Source organism: Rhinopithecus bieti, unplaced genomic scaffold (assembly GCF_001698545.2).
Source record: "Rhinopithecus bieti isolate Rb0 unplaced genomic scaffold, ASM169854v2 scaffold_4709, whole genome shotgun sequence".
Classification (NCBI taxonomy): Eukaryota; Metazoa; Chordata; class Mammalia; order Primates; family Cercopithecidae; genus Rhinopithecus; species Rhinopithecus bieti.
In genome coordinates this window covers 3,939,918-3,954,120 of record NW_016805139.1, presented here as the reverse complement: position 1 = coordinate 3,954,120, position 14,203 = coordinate 3,939,918, and the positions used below count along the sequence as shown (strand labels likewise).

Sequence of the window (14,203 nt, the reverse complement as noted above, 5' to 3'; positions counted from 1 at the left end):
TGAGATGAGTTTTTGCTATGTTGTCCAGCCTGTTTTCCAACTACTGGGCCAAAGTGATTCTCCTACCTCAGCCTCACACATAGCTGGGACTGCAGTCATGTGCCATCTGGCATGGTTTTTTTTTTATTGCAGTTTTCTGTTATGTCATTGTGAGAATATGCATGTATTGTTAAGCATTGGGTAAATATTTATTTATTTATTTATTTATTTATTTATTTATTTATTTATTTATTTATTGAGACGGAGTCTCGCTCTGTCGCCCAGGCTGGAGTGCGGTGGCGCGATCTCCACTCACTGCAAGCTCCGCCTCCCGGGTTCACGCCATTCTCCTGCCTCAGCCTCCTGTGTAGCTGGGACTACATTTTTAAATGTAATTTTTGATAGATAGAAATTATTCAGCAAAAGCCACTATGGCGCGGGGAAGGAACCCTGTTAGGAGATTAACCTTTACCACAATAGCTACTTACGGAGCCTTTGGACGAATCATGTCATTTAATTTCCTTAATGTTAAAATGAAAAAGTTGAATGTAATACATTTTATGTTTCTTCTAGTTCTAAGATTCTAAGGATATTAAAGGAAACTGATTATAAATAAACTAAGTTATAATTTGAGATGTCAGTTTTTAAAGAAAATTTTGAATAATTACCACTAGAACTTAGAAAATTCTATAGCTTTCCTATTGTAGTATATATTTATGCTCTTGTCTGCATTAACTGGCAAGCTGAAGAATAGTGAATCACCTTCTAGAGGCTCAGCTGTTATGTCTGTTATTTAAAGGGCTAGGAAATGGTGGTAAATGTAGGAATTGGAACCTAAATAGTTTTTTATTCAATTATATTCTGTGGGGTAGCGATAATGGATCACAAAAAGATTGGGTAGTGAAGATTCTGCTAATAAAAGCTTTAATAATTTGAATGAGACATCTGTTCAATATGAATCTAAGGAAATTACTTTTTATAAAATTGCTTTATCTAAGTAGACTTATGTTCTTGCTTGTTAGAAAATTTTGTTTAATAAATTATAGATTGCCTGATTTTATCTACCCACAGTTGACTGCATTCTTCACTTATTAAAAGACAAATTTCCTATGCAATGTTTTTAATAGCAGCAGAGTTTAAAGTGGAGTGAGTCCGTATGTATTGCTTGCCATGTCTGAACTGAATGTGAGATATCAAAAAGATGACAATTATATGAGGGGATGTGTGGTCATCAAGGTATTAATTTACTGTTATCACACGCCAGTAATCCTTGCCCGTAAATCCTAACAAGACAGTAGCATTTTTATTTTTAGATCTTCTAAAATTTGGCTTTCAGGTAATATTTACTTTGTATTTATATGATAGCTATATTTTAGGTATCTTAAATAACTGTATCTTGTAAGTCTTTGCAAAGTACAATACAATTGGCGTGCTACAGAACAAAAGTACAAATTGATATTTATGTATTCATGTTTGTTGTTTAAGGTTTACAACCTTTATGTCTTGAAAATATTTGATAAAAACGACTTCTTGTGTTATAGGCAAACCTGGAAAAGTCAAACATGTTCTTGAAGATTTTCCATTTTAGAAAAGCTTTTCAGGAAGACATAATCTATTACACATACGTCTGTTAACCAAAATGTTGAATTGGAATACATTTTGGAAATCTGCTGTTGCTCTCTAGGAATTAACATTGGTGATTTATGTTGTAAAGAAAGACAAAGAGCATCAAATGTGCTTTACTGTAGAAACTAGACTTCAGAGTGGCCATGAGACAGGATTTTTAGCATGTACACAGGGTACTGCTGCTCTCTTCTTGATTAATCTGGATTATTTAAGTTACCTTGTTGCTAAGATATTGTCATGAGGGACAAGAAGAAAATTATTCTGGACTTCCTATCTTATTTCATGAGATTTGATTTTAATAATTTTAAATGTTTGATTTTTCAAATGCTGGATTCTTCAGTGTGACAAAAGAGAATTATTTCAACTGTCTCTTCCTAGTCCGATATCTGAGGCCAGCCATGATTTTCCCCTTCAGTCAGAAGCTGAATACCTGTCTTGTCAACTTTTAGAATGTGGCAGTATTAGGCAGTCCTAGCAGTGGTCATGATATAATGATTGGAAGTAGTCTTTTCTTATTTTTACTTTTTTTTTTTAACTTTTATTCTAGGTTTAGGGGTACATGTGCAGGTTTTAGTTATATAGGTAAAGTGCATGTCACAAGGGTTTGGTGTACAGATTATTTTGTCATCCAAGTAATAAGCATAATATTACCTGATAGTTTTTTGATCCTGTCCCTCCTCCCATCCTCCAATCTGAAGTAGGTCCCAGTGTCTGTTGTTCCTTTCTTTGTGTTCATGTATTCTCAATGTTTAGCTCACACCTATAAGTGAGAGCGTGCATTATTTAGTTTTCTGTTTCTGCGTTAGTTCACCTAGGATAATGACCTCCAGCTCCATCCATGTTGCTGCAGAGGACATAATCTCATTCTTTTTTATGGCTGTATAGTATTCCATGTGTATATGTACCACATTTTCTTTATCCAGACTACTGTTGATGGACATTTAGGTTGATTCCATGTCTTTGCTATTATGAACAGTGCTGCGATGAACATATGTGTGGATACGTATTTATGGTAGAATAATTTTTATTCCCTTGGCCATATACCCAATGATAGGATTGTTGGGTCAAATGGTAATTCTGTTTTAAGTTATTTGAGAAGTCGCCAAACTGCTTTCCACTGGACTAATTTCCACTGGACTAATTTACATTCCTGCCAGCAGTGTATATGTGTTCCCTTTTCTCCACAGCATTGCCAGCATCTGTTATTTAAAAAAAAATTTTAATGATAGGTACTCTGACTGGTGTGAGATGGTCTCTCATTGTGGTTTTGATTTGCAGTTCTCTAATAATTAGTGATGTTGAGCATTTTTTCATATACTTGTTGGCTACATGTAGTGATGTTGAGCATTTTTTCATATACTTGTTGGCTACATGTAGTGATGTTGAGCATTTTTTCATATACTTGTTGGCTACGTGTATGTTTTCTTTTGAAAAGTGCCTATGTCCTTGCCAGTTTTTTAATGGGGTTATTTGCTTTTTGCTTGTTAATTTGTTTAAGTTCCTTGTAGATTCTGAATATTAGACCTTTGTCGGATGCATACTTTGCAAATATTTTCTCCCATTCTGTAGGTTTTCTGTTTACTGTTGATAGTTTCTTTGGCTGTGCAGAAGCTCTTTAGCTTAATGAGGTCCCGTTTGTCAATTTTTGTTTTTGTTGCAATTGCTTGTGGAAGTAGTCTTTTGATAGGCTTTGCCCACCTTGATTTACTGGTGATAGTATTGGGTTAAAATGTACAATGTAATGGAATAAAACACAGCACCTAGATATTTAAAAAAATTTTAAAGAAACATTGAATCTATGTGGGGGTGTGTGTGTCTGTATCTTTATTAGGGAATTGCATGTTTTCAGGTTTTTTGGAACCTTTATAATGGCAGTGTATATGCAAAGATTTTCTTTATTCCATCTCAGTTTGTTTTGTGCTGCTGTAACAGAATAGCACAGACTCATTTATAAACAAAAGAAGTTTATTTGCTCATGGCTCTGGAAGCGGAGATGTCCAAGAGGACAGCTCCAGCATCTGGTGAGGTCCATGATGCTGTATCATCCCATGGTTGGAAGTTGGAAGGCCAAGAGAGCACTCGAACAAGAGGGAGCCAAAATTTTTTTTCTAACAAACTCATTCCCTTGATAACTAACCTATGCCTGTGGTAATGATATTAATCTGTTCATGAGACTAGAGCCCTTCTGACCTAATCTTCTCTTACTAGGCTCCACCTTTCAAAACTGTTACATTGGGATTAAATTTCCAACATGTGAACTTTGGGTGACACATTCCAACAACAGCATCTCCTGAGTCTATATTTTTAGTTATTATTACTCATCTAGGACTAGGAAAATATGTACTTACTTCCTGTCATTTTACACAAAATCTGTAAAATAATTTTAATATAAATAAGAAATAACTTTCAATTTTGTTACAAAGTCTTTCAAGAAAACTGTATAGAAAATGAATAACTCTTAATAGATATTAAGCTCTAAAAGGTTAAATATTTGTTACTCTATCTAGAATTTTAGGAAGTTTCCTTACCTATGTAGTTTGTGCTTTGGTGTATCTGTCCTTAAATGTTTTAAAAATAAAAATAGTGAGGTTAATTTCTTATGTTTACAATTATCAATGAAGAAGAGTATCATTTGAATTTAATCTTTGTAGCTTTCACTAATATATATATATATGAAGACATATATAATGTATATACTATGAAGACGTAGAAGACTAATCTCTAAAATCACCTTGACAACACATTGATGTGTTCAGGTTATGGCCTCCACAGGATTCGATAACGGAGGGATACAAAGTAGATTTTAAAGTGATCAGTCCTTTTGCTTTTTTGATTTGTGGGACAACCTTTCAGATGCCAACTCTAAGGATAATTCATGTCTGAATTGTTGAAATCCATCTAGAATAGCCAACTCTGCTTGGAATAATGGGGTTTAGGGCATAGACATTTCTCATTCATAATTTGACCCATTGTAGGAGCAAAGGGTCCAGCAAAGGAGCAGACTGTCTTTAGAGCAGTGTTTCTCAGCCTACCACTCTGCTAAGAAATACATTTTACATTATGATCCAGATTTGTGCTCACATGTGTGTACAAATGTGCAAAACAACAATCTAGGAATATTTACCTTTCTTTTATGCAGTGTACTCTGTTTTCTATTCTGTATCATTTTTATATGCCAAAAAAATGTTTAGTTGTGGCCCGTAAAATAGATTTCAAAAACTGGTAGTGGGCCCCACCTGCAATTTGATAAGCTGTTTAGGATTTCCCTTATTCTTGCCTTAGTGTTTCTCTTTACTTTGCACAGCTATACATGTGTTCTCATTTATACAGTTTCCTATGGAAATGGTTGATGACTGCCCATTTAAATTGAAATGTTAGGAACATGAGAAGCTTTTAGAACACAGATACATGTGTGAACATCTGGAAAGAAAGATATTTTCCAAATTGTTTGCAGTAGTTCTGGGGGTGGGAGGTCGGGATTACCAGAGGACCTCTGCATTGCTCGATTTGGCTTTTTCTTTCCTTTTCAAACCATGACAGGTAGTTTCATACTCAGCAGTATTTTAAAAGGTAGTTCTAATTTGGTGACAGACGCCTTATAAACCAGTTTCTATTTGAATTTTTTATAAAGATCCTTTTTAGCCTGAAGAGGTTCCAAAGTCTTAGATCATAGAAAATAAATAGGAAGGAATTCCTCACAAGTTTAGTTTTTATGTTTTTTTCCGTGGAAAAAAATGCAGTAAAAAACCCCAAAAAAAAAAAAAAAAAAAAGAATGCTAAATTTGGAGTGGCAGAAAACAAGAATTTTAGTTCTTGTATTCCTATTTGGCACATAACATCTGAGCCTCAGTTAATTTGCAGAATGAATATGTTTGGCCAGATTATCTAAGTTTATTTTCAACTTCAAAGTTTTCTGATTTTTAAGCCAAAGTAAAATAGGGATTAGACTTAAGTACCTACTTAAAGACTACTTTAAGACACTCTCCAGAGTATTATAGGCTGTGATGTAACCATATGAAGACCGACCCCAGGAAGCTGCTAGGATCCTGCCCTGGAATATTTGAAGTTTGCATGCTCATGGCCACACGATCCTCAGATTCCCTTGCAGATTTGATTATTTGTAGTAACAGATGGAGTAATCAGTTGAAAAGAATTCCTTACTTCATGACTACAGGGAATATTTTTCTTGAAATTATTTTGAAATCCTTTTGATAAGCAAGATAAGTCTGAACCTGTATTAGAGGTTGAAAAGTGAAAGCATAGAGAATGTGAAATGGATTATATTAAACTTCTGAAAAGTATATATTGTTACAGGTGGCTAATTCTGTATTTGAGAGAGTTATTAAAGAATTGACAGCTGGTAATAGTAGGCTAATTGATTAAACAATAATTCTAAGGGAGAGTATAGTGATTAAAAAACAAATAAGGATAGATACATGTTTTTAGAAGTTAACATATCTCTAGTAGCTAACAAAAAATGAACTCATATAACAACCAAGTTGTGAATTCTTTAGGTAGTTGTAGAAGAAATGATCTTGAAATGGTTTGACAAATGAATGGCTGTTTTCTTTATTTATTTATTTCATTTTGAGAGACAGAGTCTTACTCTGTCGCCCAGGCTGGAACTGCAGTGGTGCAATCATAGGTCACTGCAGCCTCGACCTCCTGGGCTCAAACAATCCTTGAGCCTCAGCCTCCCGAGTAGCTGAGACTATAGGTGTGCACCACCACACCCAGCTAATTTCTTAATTTTTTGTAGAGACAGAGTCTTGCTATGTTGCCCAGGCTGGACTCAAACTCCTGGGCTCAAGGGATCCTCCCACCTTGTCCTCCTAAAGTGCTGGTATTACAGGTGTGAGCCACTGCACTCAACTGAAAGTTTTATTTTCTTAGTTTATTAGAAGTAGGCTTTAGAATTGATAATCCAGTAGGTGTAGGTTTTTTCATTCTGTCCTACACAGTGTTTTTTGTGAGAAAGTAGGTTTGGAATGTGTAACTGTGACTTGGGCTCCTGAGAACTAGAAGAATATTATATTTAAAAAGTAATTAATAATGTAGATTCAGGAAGAAAGTATATCAAATACCATTTCATTAGGCTTTTCTTGCTAGTTGTGTCTCATGTATCATACAGTGTGTGGATGATGGGTCAACAGTGTGCTCATGAAGACTCTGAGGCCTCGCCAGCCTCAGCTAACAGGATGTATTAGTCCGTTTTCATGCCGCAGATAAAGACATACCTGAGACTGGGCAATTTACAGAAGAAAGAGGTTTAATTGGACTCACAGTTCCGTGTGGCTGGGGAGGCCTCACAATCATGATAGAAGGCTCGAGGAAGAGCAAGTCACATCTTATGTGTATGGCGGCAGGCAAAGAGAGCTTGTGTAGGGAAACTCCCCCTTAACATAAATAGCACAGGAAAGACCTGCCCCTATGATTTAATTATCTCCCACTGGATCCCTCCCACAACACATGGGAATTATGGGAGCTACAAGACGAGATTTGGGTGGAGACACAGAATGAAACTGTATCACAGGAGTACATTAGTAGTAGCTAGGAAATAATATGAAATGCATTTCTTCAAAATGTATAATTTCATATAAAAGATGGGAATTATGGGATCTACAAGATGAAATTTGAGTGGGGACACAGAAGTACATTAATAGTGTCCAGGAACTGATATGAAATGCATTTCTTTAAAATGTGTAATTTCATATAAAAGAGCTAGTCGTTAAGGACAATTAAGAGTTAAATCATTTTATTCACGATTTTGGGGTCCCAATATGTAAGGACTGTCATTGCAACCTCAACAGTCATGTTTACTTTTTTTTTATATATAATGAACAATATTCTAGGTTTTATTACACTGTGTTTCATATACTTTTTTACACTGTTTATCAAAACGTGTAATTAATTGGGGCTTAAAATTTTGTTAAATTTACTTAAGAAAATTAATAAATCCAATTATTTACTTTAAAGCTGCAGAAGAAAGAAGAACAGCAACTGGAACCTAAAAAAAGTACCAGCCCTAAAAAAGCTGCAGAGCCCACTGTGGATCTTTTAGGACTTGGTAAGTAATAAAAAATAAAAGGTCACTGCTAGAGTTACAAAACAATTGAAACTTTTACTTGGAGTGAATATAATGGCTTTATCTTCAGTATGCCAAAACGTACCTGTTAACTGAATTTGAAAATGGTATGATTAGTTTGCTAACTTCCCACAAAAAGGAAATCTTTAATAAGGGAGCTGGTGTCTGTCAGCACTGTCTTCACTGAAATACAATTAATAAGTTCCTTGGGGAAAAGAAGATATCACAGTAATCTTCAAAGGCTTGGTAGATGTGACATTTTAGCGCTTACAATAAAGAGTGGATTATTTTCTCTTCTCTGACTCTCGAATTTTCAGTTTTGTGGGGCATTTTTCCCCTTAACAAAATAATTCTAGGGTAGCCTTATTGTAAAATGTGTTGGTTTAAAATAAAATTTAATTTTGGTTAACTGAAGCAACACATTTTGCATCTAAATCTAGTGACTAGATTCATATAACTTATTCAATGATAATGAGAAGTGCTCATTTTAATGTACTGTTTGTTCTCATGGCTGAAAGGTATATGTTGTCTGTGTGGTAAGTAAGCAGGCCTTCATTCAAGGGGTGTTTATATTGTGCTTATCTACAAATATTGTTAGCTTCTCTCTCTCTCTCTCTTTTTTTTTTTTTTTTTACATTTTTTTCTTCTAAAAGAATTGGCTTGATAAAAGGTTACTTTTAGTAATATCTGAGCCTTGGCACAGGAATAATTTAAATCTTTCTCTTTGTTTAGTTTGGAGAAAGATTGAGAAGGAAAAGAGTAATAGGCAGTTAGTTGGAACAGTTGAACTTCATATACTGCTTTTCAAAAAATTGATCCTAGTTGTTATTGAGTAAATTGTTGTCTGTTTTAAGAATTATAGCTGAATGTTTTATTCATTTCTTAGGAAGCTGGTACATCATACAAATATACTCCCTGGAGGTACAATTCTTCTGTGATGGTAAAAAGTTGTATATTAGAAATATAAAAAATAACTGTAATTTTGAAATTAAGGCTTCAGTCCAGGGGCTGTAAATACAATTATGTTGAATTGTAGTCCTCATAATTTCTTGTTTTATTTCCTTTACTGTAAATGAGAGAAAAGAAAAAAAATTATTACTAAAGTAAAAAAATATCTTAGTAAAACTGTAGTATATCTTTGTCTTCACTGCAGCATTCCTTTTCCAGTCTGCATTGCCTGGTTTATTAGTTTATAACTTAGAAATATAAAATATAATCTAGGCCTGATTCTTATCTTACACACTCATTCCATTCAACAAATAGCACTGTCTACTGTGTGTCAAGGTACCATTGTAGACACTAAGGAGATAGATCTGAAAGAGGACAGACTACAACTCCTACCTTCTGGGGCTTTCATTCCATCTGGAGAGACAGTGAATAAACAATTAAATAAAATATATCTAGGGTATAGGTGGTAAGTACTATAGATGAAAGAAAACAAAAATGGATGGTTGTAATTTTAAATAGGGTGGACAAGGAGGCATTCACAGATGTCTTATTGGAGCAACGGCATGAAGAAGGTCTGGATATCTGGATCTGTAAGCAAGAGCATTCTGAGAAGAACACAACAGATGCAAAGGCTCTTCAGTAGGATCCTACTTGAAGTGTGCAAGGACCAGCGACGATGACAGTGTGGCTAAAGTGGAATGATCTTGGGGGAGAATAGTAACAGAGGAGACAAGGAAGGAAGGGGTAGGGAGGGCGCAAGCTGACTATAACAGGACTTTGGTTTTAACTGTGAGTGACCTGGAAACACATTGGAGGAATTTGCTGAAAAGAAATAATCTGACTGTAGTATTTAAAGAATTATTGTGGTGGTTGTGCTGAGACTAGATTATACTAGGGCAAGGTGGGCAGGAAAGGGTTTTTTTAAGGATGACATTACAAGATGTTTAGTGTTACAAATGAACTTGTAGAGAGGTAAATCTGATACTTTCAGGACAAGGACAAATTGCTCTAGCAGTGTCCTTGAATAGCCCGGAGTGGATGGGATCTAGTCGACAAACAGTATGAGTGGCCTTTGAGATACTCCATTATTGTTGGAATGATACTGCATAGTAAATAAGCCTAGGTTTCAACAGCTTACAACATTAAACGTCTGTTTCTCTCTTTCTGTGGGTCAGCTAGGGCAGCTCTACTATAACTTCATTTGATACATTTTCTACCTTCCTGATTATTGCGGGGCACTGTTTACCAGCCATTTCACTATTTGCATATGTTTCCTTATCTTCTATCACCTTGTCTCAAAGTCAATGCCACAGATTTTAGGATTTGGTTGTGGCAGCACCCCTCTTGTATCAGTTTCTAAAACAGTCAACTCTTGCTGTGCGTGTTACATGGAAAACAACTCCAAAATTTCAGTGGCTTACATCAACTAACATTTATTTCTGTCACTCATGGGTTTGTAGGTCTGCTGGGATGTCGCTCTTTTGGACAGTGGGACAGCTTCAGGAAACAGTGTCTTTAGGGGAGAACCAAAGTTCATTTAGCAGGAGAAGTTAGGGACTGTTTGTGAAAAAAGATTAAGAATATATGGGGGATTTTGCAATGACTGATAGTGGGTTTTAGATCATTTGGTGAAAGAGTTCCAAAGGTGGGAGGGGTGGGAGATGGGGTTAGAAAGAGGGCTGTCTTGCTGTGAGGGAGTTGTAGCAGCAGGGAAGAGGAAGTGTCTTACCCAGAGCACATACAGCTCTTCATATCTGCTGGTTATCAATTTCCTAAACTATTTTTAAAAATATTTTCAGACTTTTTTTTAAAAAAAGCTGTGTTACAGCATAAAATTTGAAGAATTCATGAAAGTCCAGGAGACTACAGAGAAATCAAATGTCTCTTTCAGCTCAAAACAAACAGTGATTCTAAATGTGGATTGATGATTGGTGTCCACCTCGGGCCTCAGGCTATTTATCTGCTCAGAAGCATGCTGCTGTCCTCTAATGGGATCCTGGTTTTCCCCTCTAAATTGAAACACAGCGCGAATTGTGGGGGTAGGTGCCTTGAAGTATGATTTATGGTAATGCAAAGATGACGGCATATCTTCGTATGAGTGAGACTAGAAGAGACATTAACTTAAAACGTTTCCAGAAAATATAGAGAAAACCTGCATGGCGATAGTTCAGTTACACATCTACGGATCCTTGGGACTCATGCCTTCTTTATCACTCTTAACAGTTTCATAATAGCGTAATACTTAAGACTAGTTTTAAGAGATTTGATCTTTCCTTTAAGTGGGACTTTAATGAACCTACTTTATTTTTTGTAACTCAGTAACTCAGGTAAAACCTTTCTTAAGCTCACCTTTCCTGATCTACTACCCATTCAAAGTTCAAACATAAAATGCTTTATATTATATATATTTTTTAGCAGAGGTTGTCCAATTTTTTTCCAAGAAGGGCCAAATAGACATTATTTTTGGCTTTGCAGGCCTCATGATCTCTGTTGCAACTAGTCAACTCCCATTGTAGTGTTCAAGTAGCCATAAACGAACCTGTAAATGAATGAGCATGCTTATGTTCTGATCAACTTTAAAAACAGGCCTGCGCTAGGGTTTGCTCACCCCTGCTTTATGTTCCCGATGGTACCTACAAGAGCTGCCTCATATTTAGATATTAATTCGTGTTTGAAAGCTGTAGGACTACTATTTATTATAGTACTTTACTCTCTAATACCACAAACAGGGTGAGATACTTGAGCTGCCTCCAGTCTTAGAAATTACCGAGGGCCTTGGGCCCCTCTTGACTAAGTGCCAGATTGAATAATCTCTGAATGTACCAGATTTGAATCAAATACAGACATATCCTGACTTGAGTATGCACGTCCTATGTTAAAATAGAATTAAAATCAGCTTCTAGGGTTTGTGAGAAGAGTGCTTTTCGGGTCCCCTTACTTGGGAAGCTAGTTTAGGACTGTGAATTATACTAGCCTGTGTCTGTTCTTTGTTGTTTATTAGTTTTAAAGATGATAAAAATTGACAGACTGCTTACCAATTGGTTAGGACAGTTCCCCAGACTAATGCTTCTATTCAGTGGGGCTTATTTTGGAGTGTGGGGCCTAAGACTGCCTCTGAGAATAAAGTCTTCAAGGGCGAGCGCATGCTTTGGGCATAAGGCTTGAGAAGAATTACTCATAACTGGCCTTGGATGTGACCCTAGAGGTTTCAGGTCAACCTCCCATTAATGGTTCCTGCAGGGGTTCTGTTTTGTGGCCATTGTGTACCACATGCACACTGCAGAGCAGCCTGGTTCCTTGTCGGGAGGCGTTATCCACAGCCCTACCAGGAACAGAATTGTATGTGTCAGGGGTGCACTGCCAAGGATGTCTGGGGTGACCTCATCCTCTCAGTGCCCCAGACAGCATCTCACAAAGAATCGAGTCATGATCTTGGTAATGAAAATCTAGCTCAGGGGTGTACGCTTGAGTTTCTGTTTTGGGCAAGTTGATGAGAAAAGTTTGTAAATTTTAGTTTCCCCATTCATGCTTGTGTTCAGGAAATAAAAGCTTTAACATATGACAGTGGTCAAGACAATACTAGTGAAATTAAGCCATCAGTATATAACCCATTTTATTATTAGCAACATATACACAGTTTTATATGAGAGAGATGAATACAGAAAGTACTCTACTTACCTTTCAAGCAGAAAATTCCTACAGAAAAATTTCTAGCCATTTCTCAAAGCCGCCCATGTGCTATAAAGCAAATTTGGGAATGAACTGAGTAAAAGAATGCCAGATTTAGCAGCAGTGGTCCTGGTGATCCATAGTTCCCAGTGGACCTGGAAAGCTGCTGGTGTCCTAGAGCTACCTATTTGACCAGATCCGGAGGACGTTTGTGTAGTTGTGTGCACATCCCCCTTTTCTTGGAGGAGGATTGAAGGTGGGGAGGACTACAGCAGAAGTGCCCAAGAAAATTTCATAGTCTCTTATGTTTTTCAGATATAGTTTAAAACCTGATAACAACTTGATTGCCTCTGCTCAGAAAAGTATACTCAGTGAACTATTGTTATGAACTATTATTATCCTTTCAAAAAGGAGGTCTTAGGGATTGGTTTATTCTTATGTAATCATACCTGCATAGGAAAGAAACTGCAGTTACATAAATATATTGGTGTAAGGTGACTAGCAGTGGGCAGATACTTGCAAGTGGTCCTGAGTCAGTACCAGGGCAGTTGGTGAACTGGCACCTGGCACCAGAAAGAGGTGCCATTGGGGGAGTTGATGATATCACAGACTTTAGAAGAGAGCAAGAAGGGACAGCTTCTTGGAAACAGCACAGAACCTCCAGAGAATGTGCTGGGGGATAGGACAAAGAGGAGTAAAATTGACCTCTGAATGAGGCAACTTCAAACTACAAGTAACAGGAAGCCTGAAAATGGCGTAAACAGAAGGCATCTAATTATCTCATTCGAAGAGAAATCTGGAGACATGGTGGTTTGGGGCTGTGCAGTGGTGGAATGGTGAGTGCAGGGAGCCGGGTTCCTCTTTGCTTCTCCTCATTCTGCCACCCTCATCACAGTACTGGCTTGACTCTGGAGGCTTGTCCCCTTATGGCCAACACATGGATGGTGCAGCATCCTATCCTCATAGGACCACGCCTAAAGGATGGCTTTTCCTCACCAGTTTCTTTTTTCAGGAGGAAAAACTTGCCAGAAAATTCCCCAGCAGGATTCCCAGGGTACACTTGGTCAGAATTGGATTGTATTACCTCACTCTAGTTGCAAGAGAGGCTAGGAAAATAGTATTCATCCTGTAGAGTGGAGTAGGCTTTGCCAGCAAGAAGCGCCCAGATGGGGCTTTGGTAGTCTGTGGTATCTGGCACAGTTGCATTTCATCCTGACAGCAGCTCTTTAGGGTACACACCCACACACACTTTTCCTTTTTTTTTTTTTTTTTTAATTAAACTAATAATAATAAAACTAACAACTAATAAGCTAACAGAAATTAATTTCCAAGGCATTGCTGCTATACAATAGAATTAGGATTCAAACCTAGATCTGTTTAATGCCAAAGTCTAATTTCAGCTCTTAAGATGAACCAAAGCAAGGCATCTAACCCAAGTATTAAATTATCTTATTATGTTAATAATCAGATACTGCTAACTGTATGCCAGGGGCTGTTTTGAGTGCTGACAGATATTTATTTATTGAATTTTTGCAACAGCTCTGAGATTGGTGAACTATTATTATTTCCCTTTTATAGATGAGAAAACTGAGGCACAGAGAGGTTAAGTGAATTGCACAAGGGCACACCGATGGTAGATTACAGAACTGGGATTTAGACTGAGTAGTCTGACTTCAGGGCTCATATTCTTAACACTGTGTTGAGCTGTGATAGAAAATAAAACTCTAACAGGTGAGATTATGCTACACAAAATAGACATTGGACCCATTCATCAAATCAATAGACGGCAGTATTAAGTCGTGGGGGCATGATCCTTGGTTTAGAGGTAGTACCTGTGTTTTGTCTGCCCTCTAGCAGCTTGGTCTGGGAAATGGAAATAGGAACTCTTCTGTAGCT

The 14,203-nt window shown here is 36.9% G+C and overlaps 1 protein-coding gene across 1 annotated transcript in view; it reads left to right on the top strand.

Moving 5' to 3' along the window:
• The window catches only part of SMAP1 (small ArfGAP 1), a gene marked incomplete at its 5' end in the record, with an annotated part of 75,112 nt that overhangs the window by 42,847 nt on the left and 18,062 nt on the right, over nucleotides 1–14,203 (top strand). Inside the window, one exon of the mRNA XM_017871325.1 lies at nucleotides 7,582–7,672. Within this exon, the coding sequence (XP_017726814.1) occupies nucleotides 7,582–7,672 (91 nt within the window). The remainder of the gene's footprint in view (nucleotides 1–7,581; nucleotides 7,673–14,203) is intronic.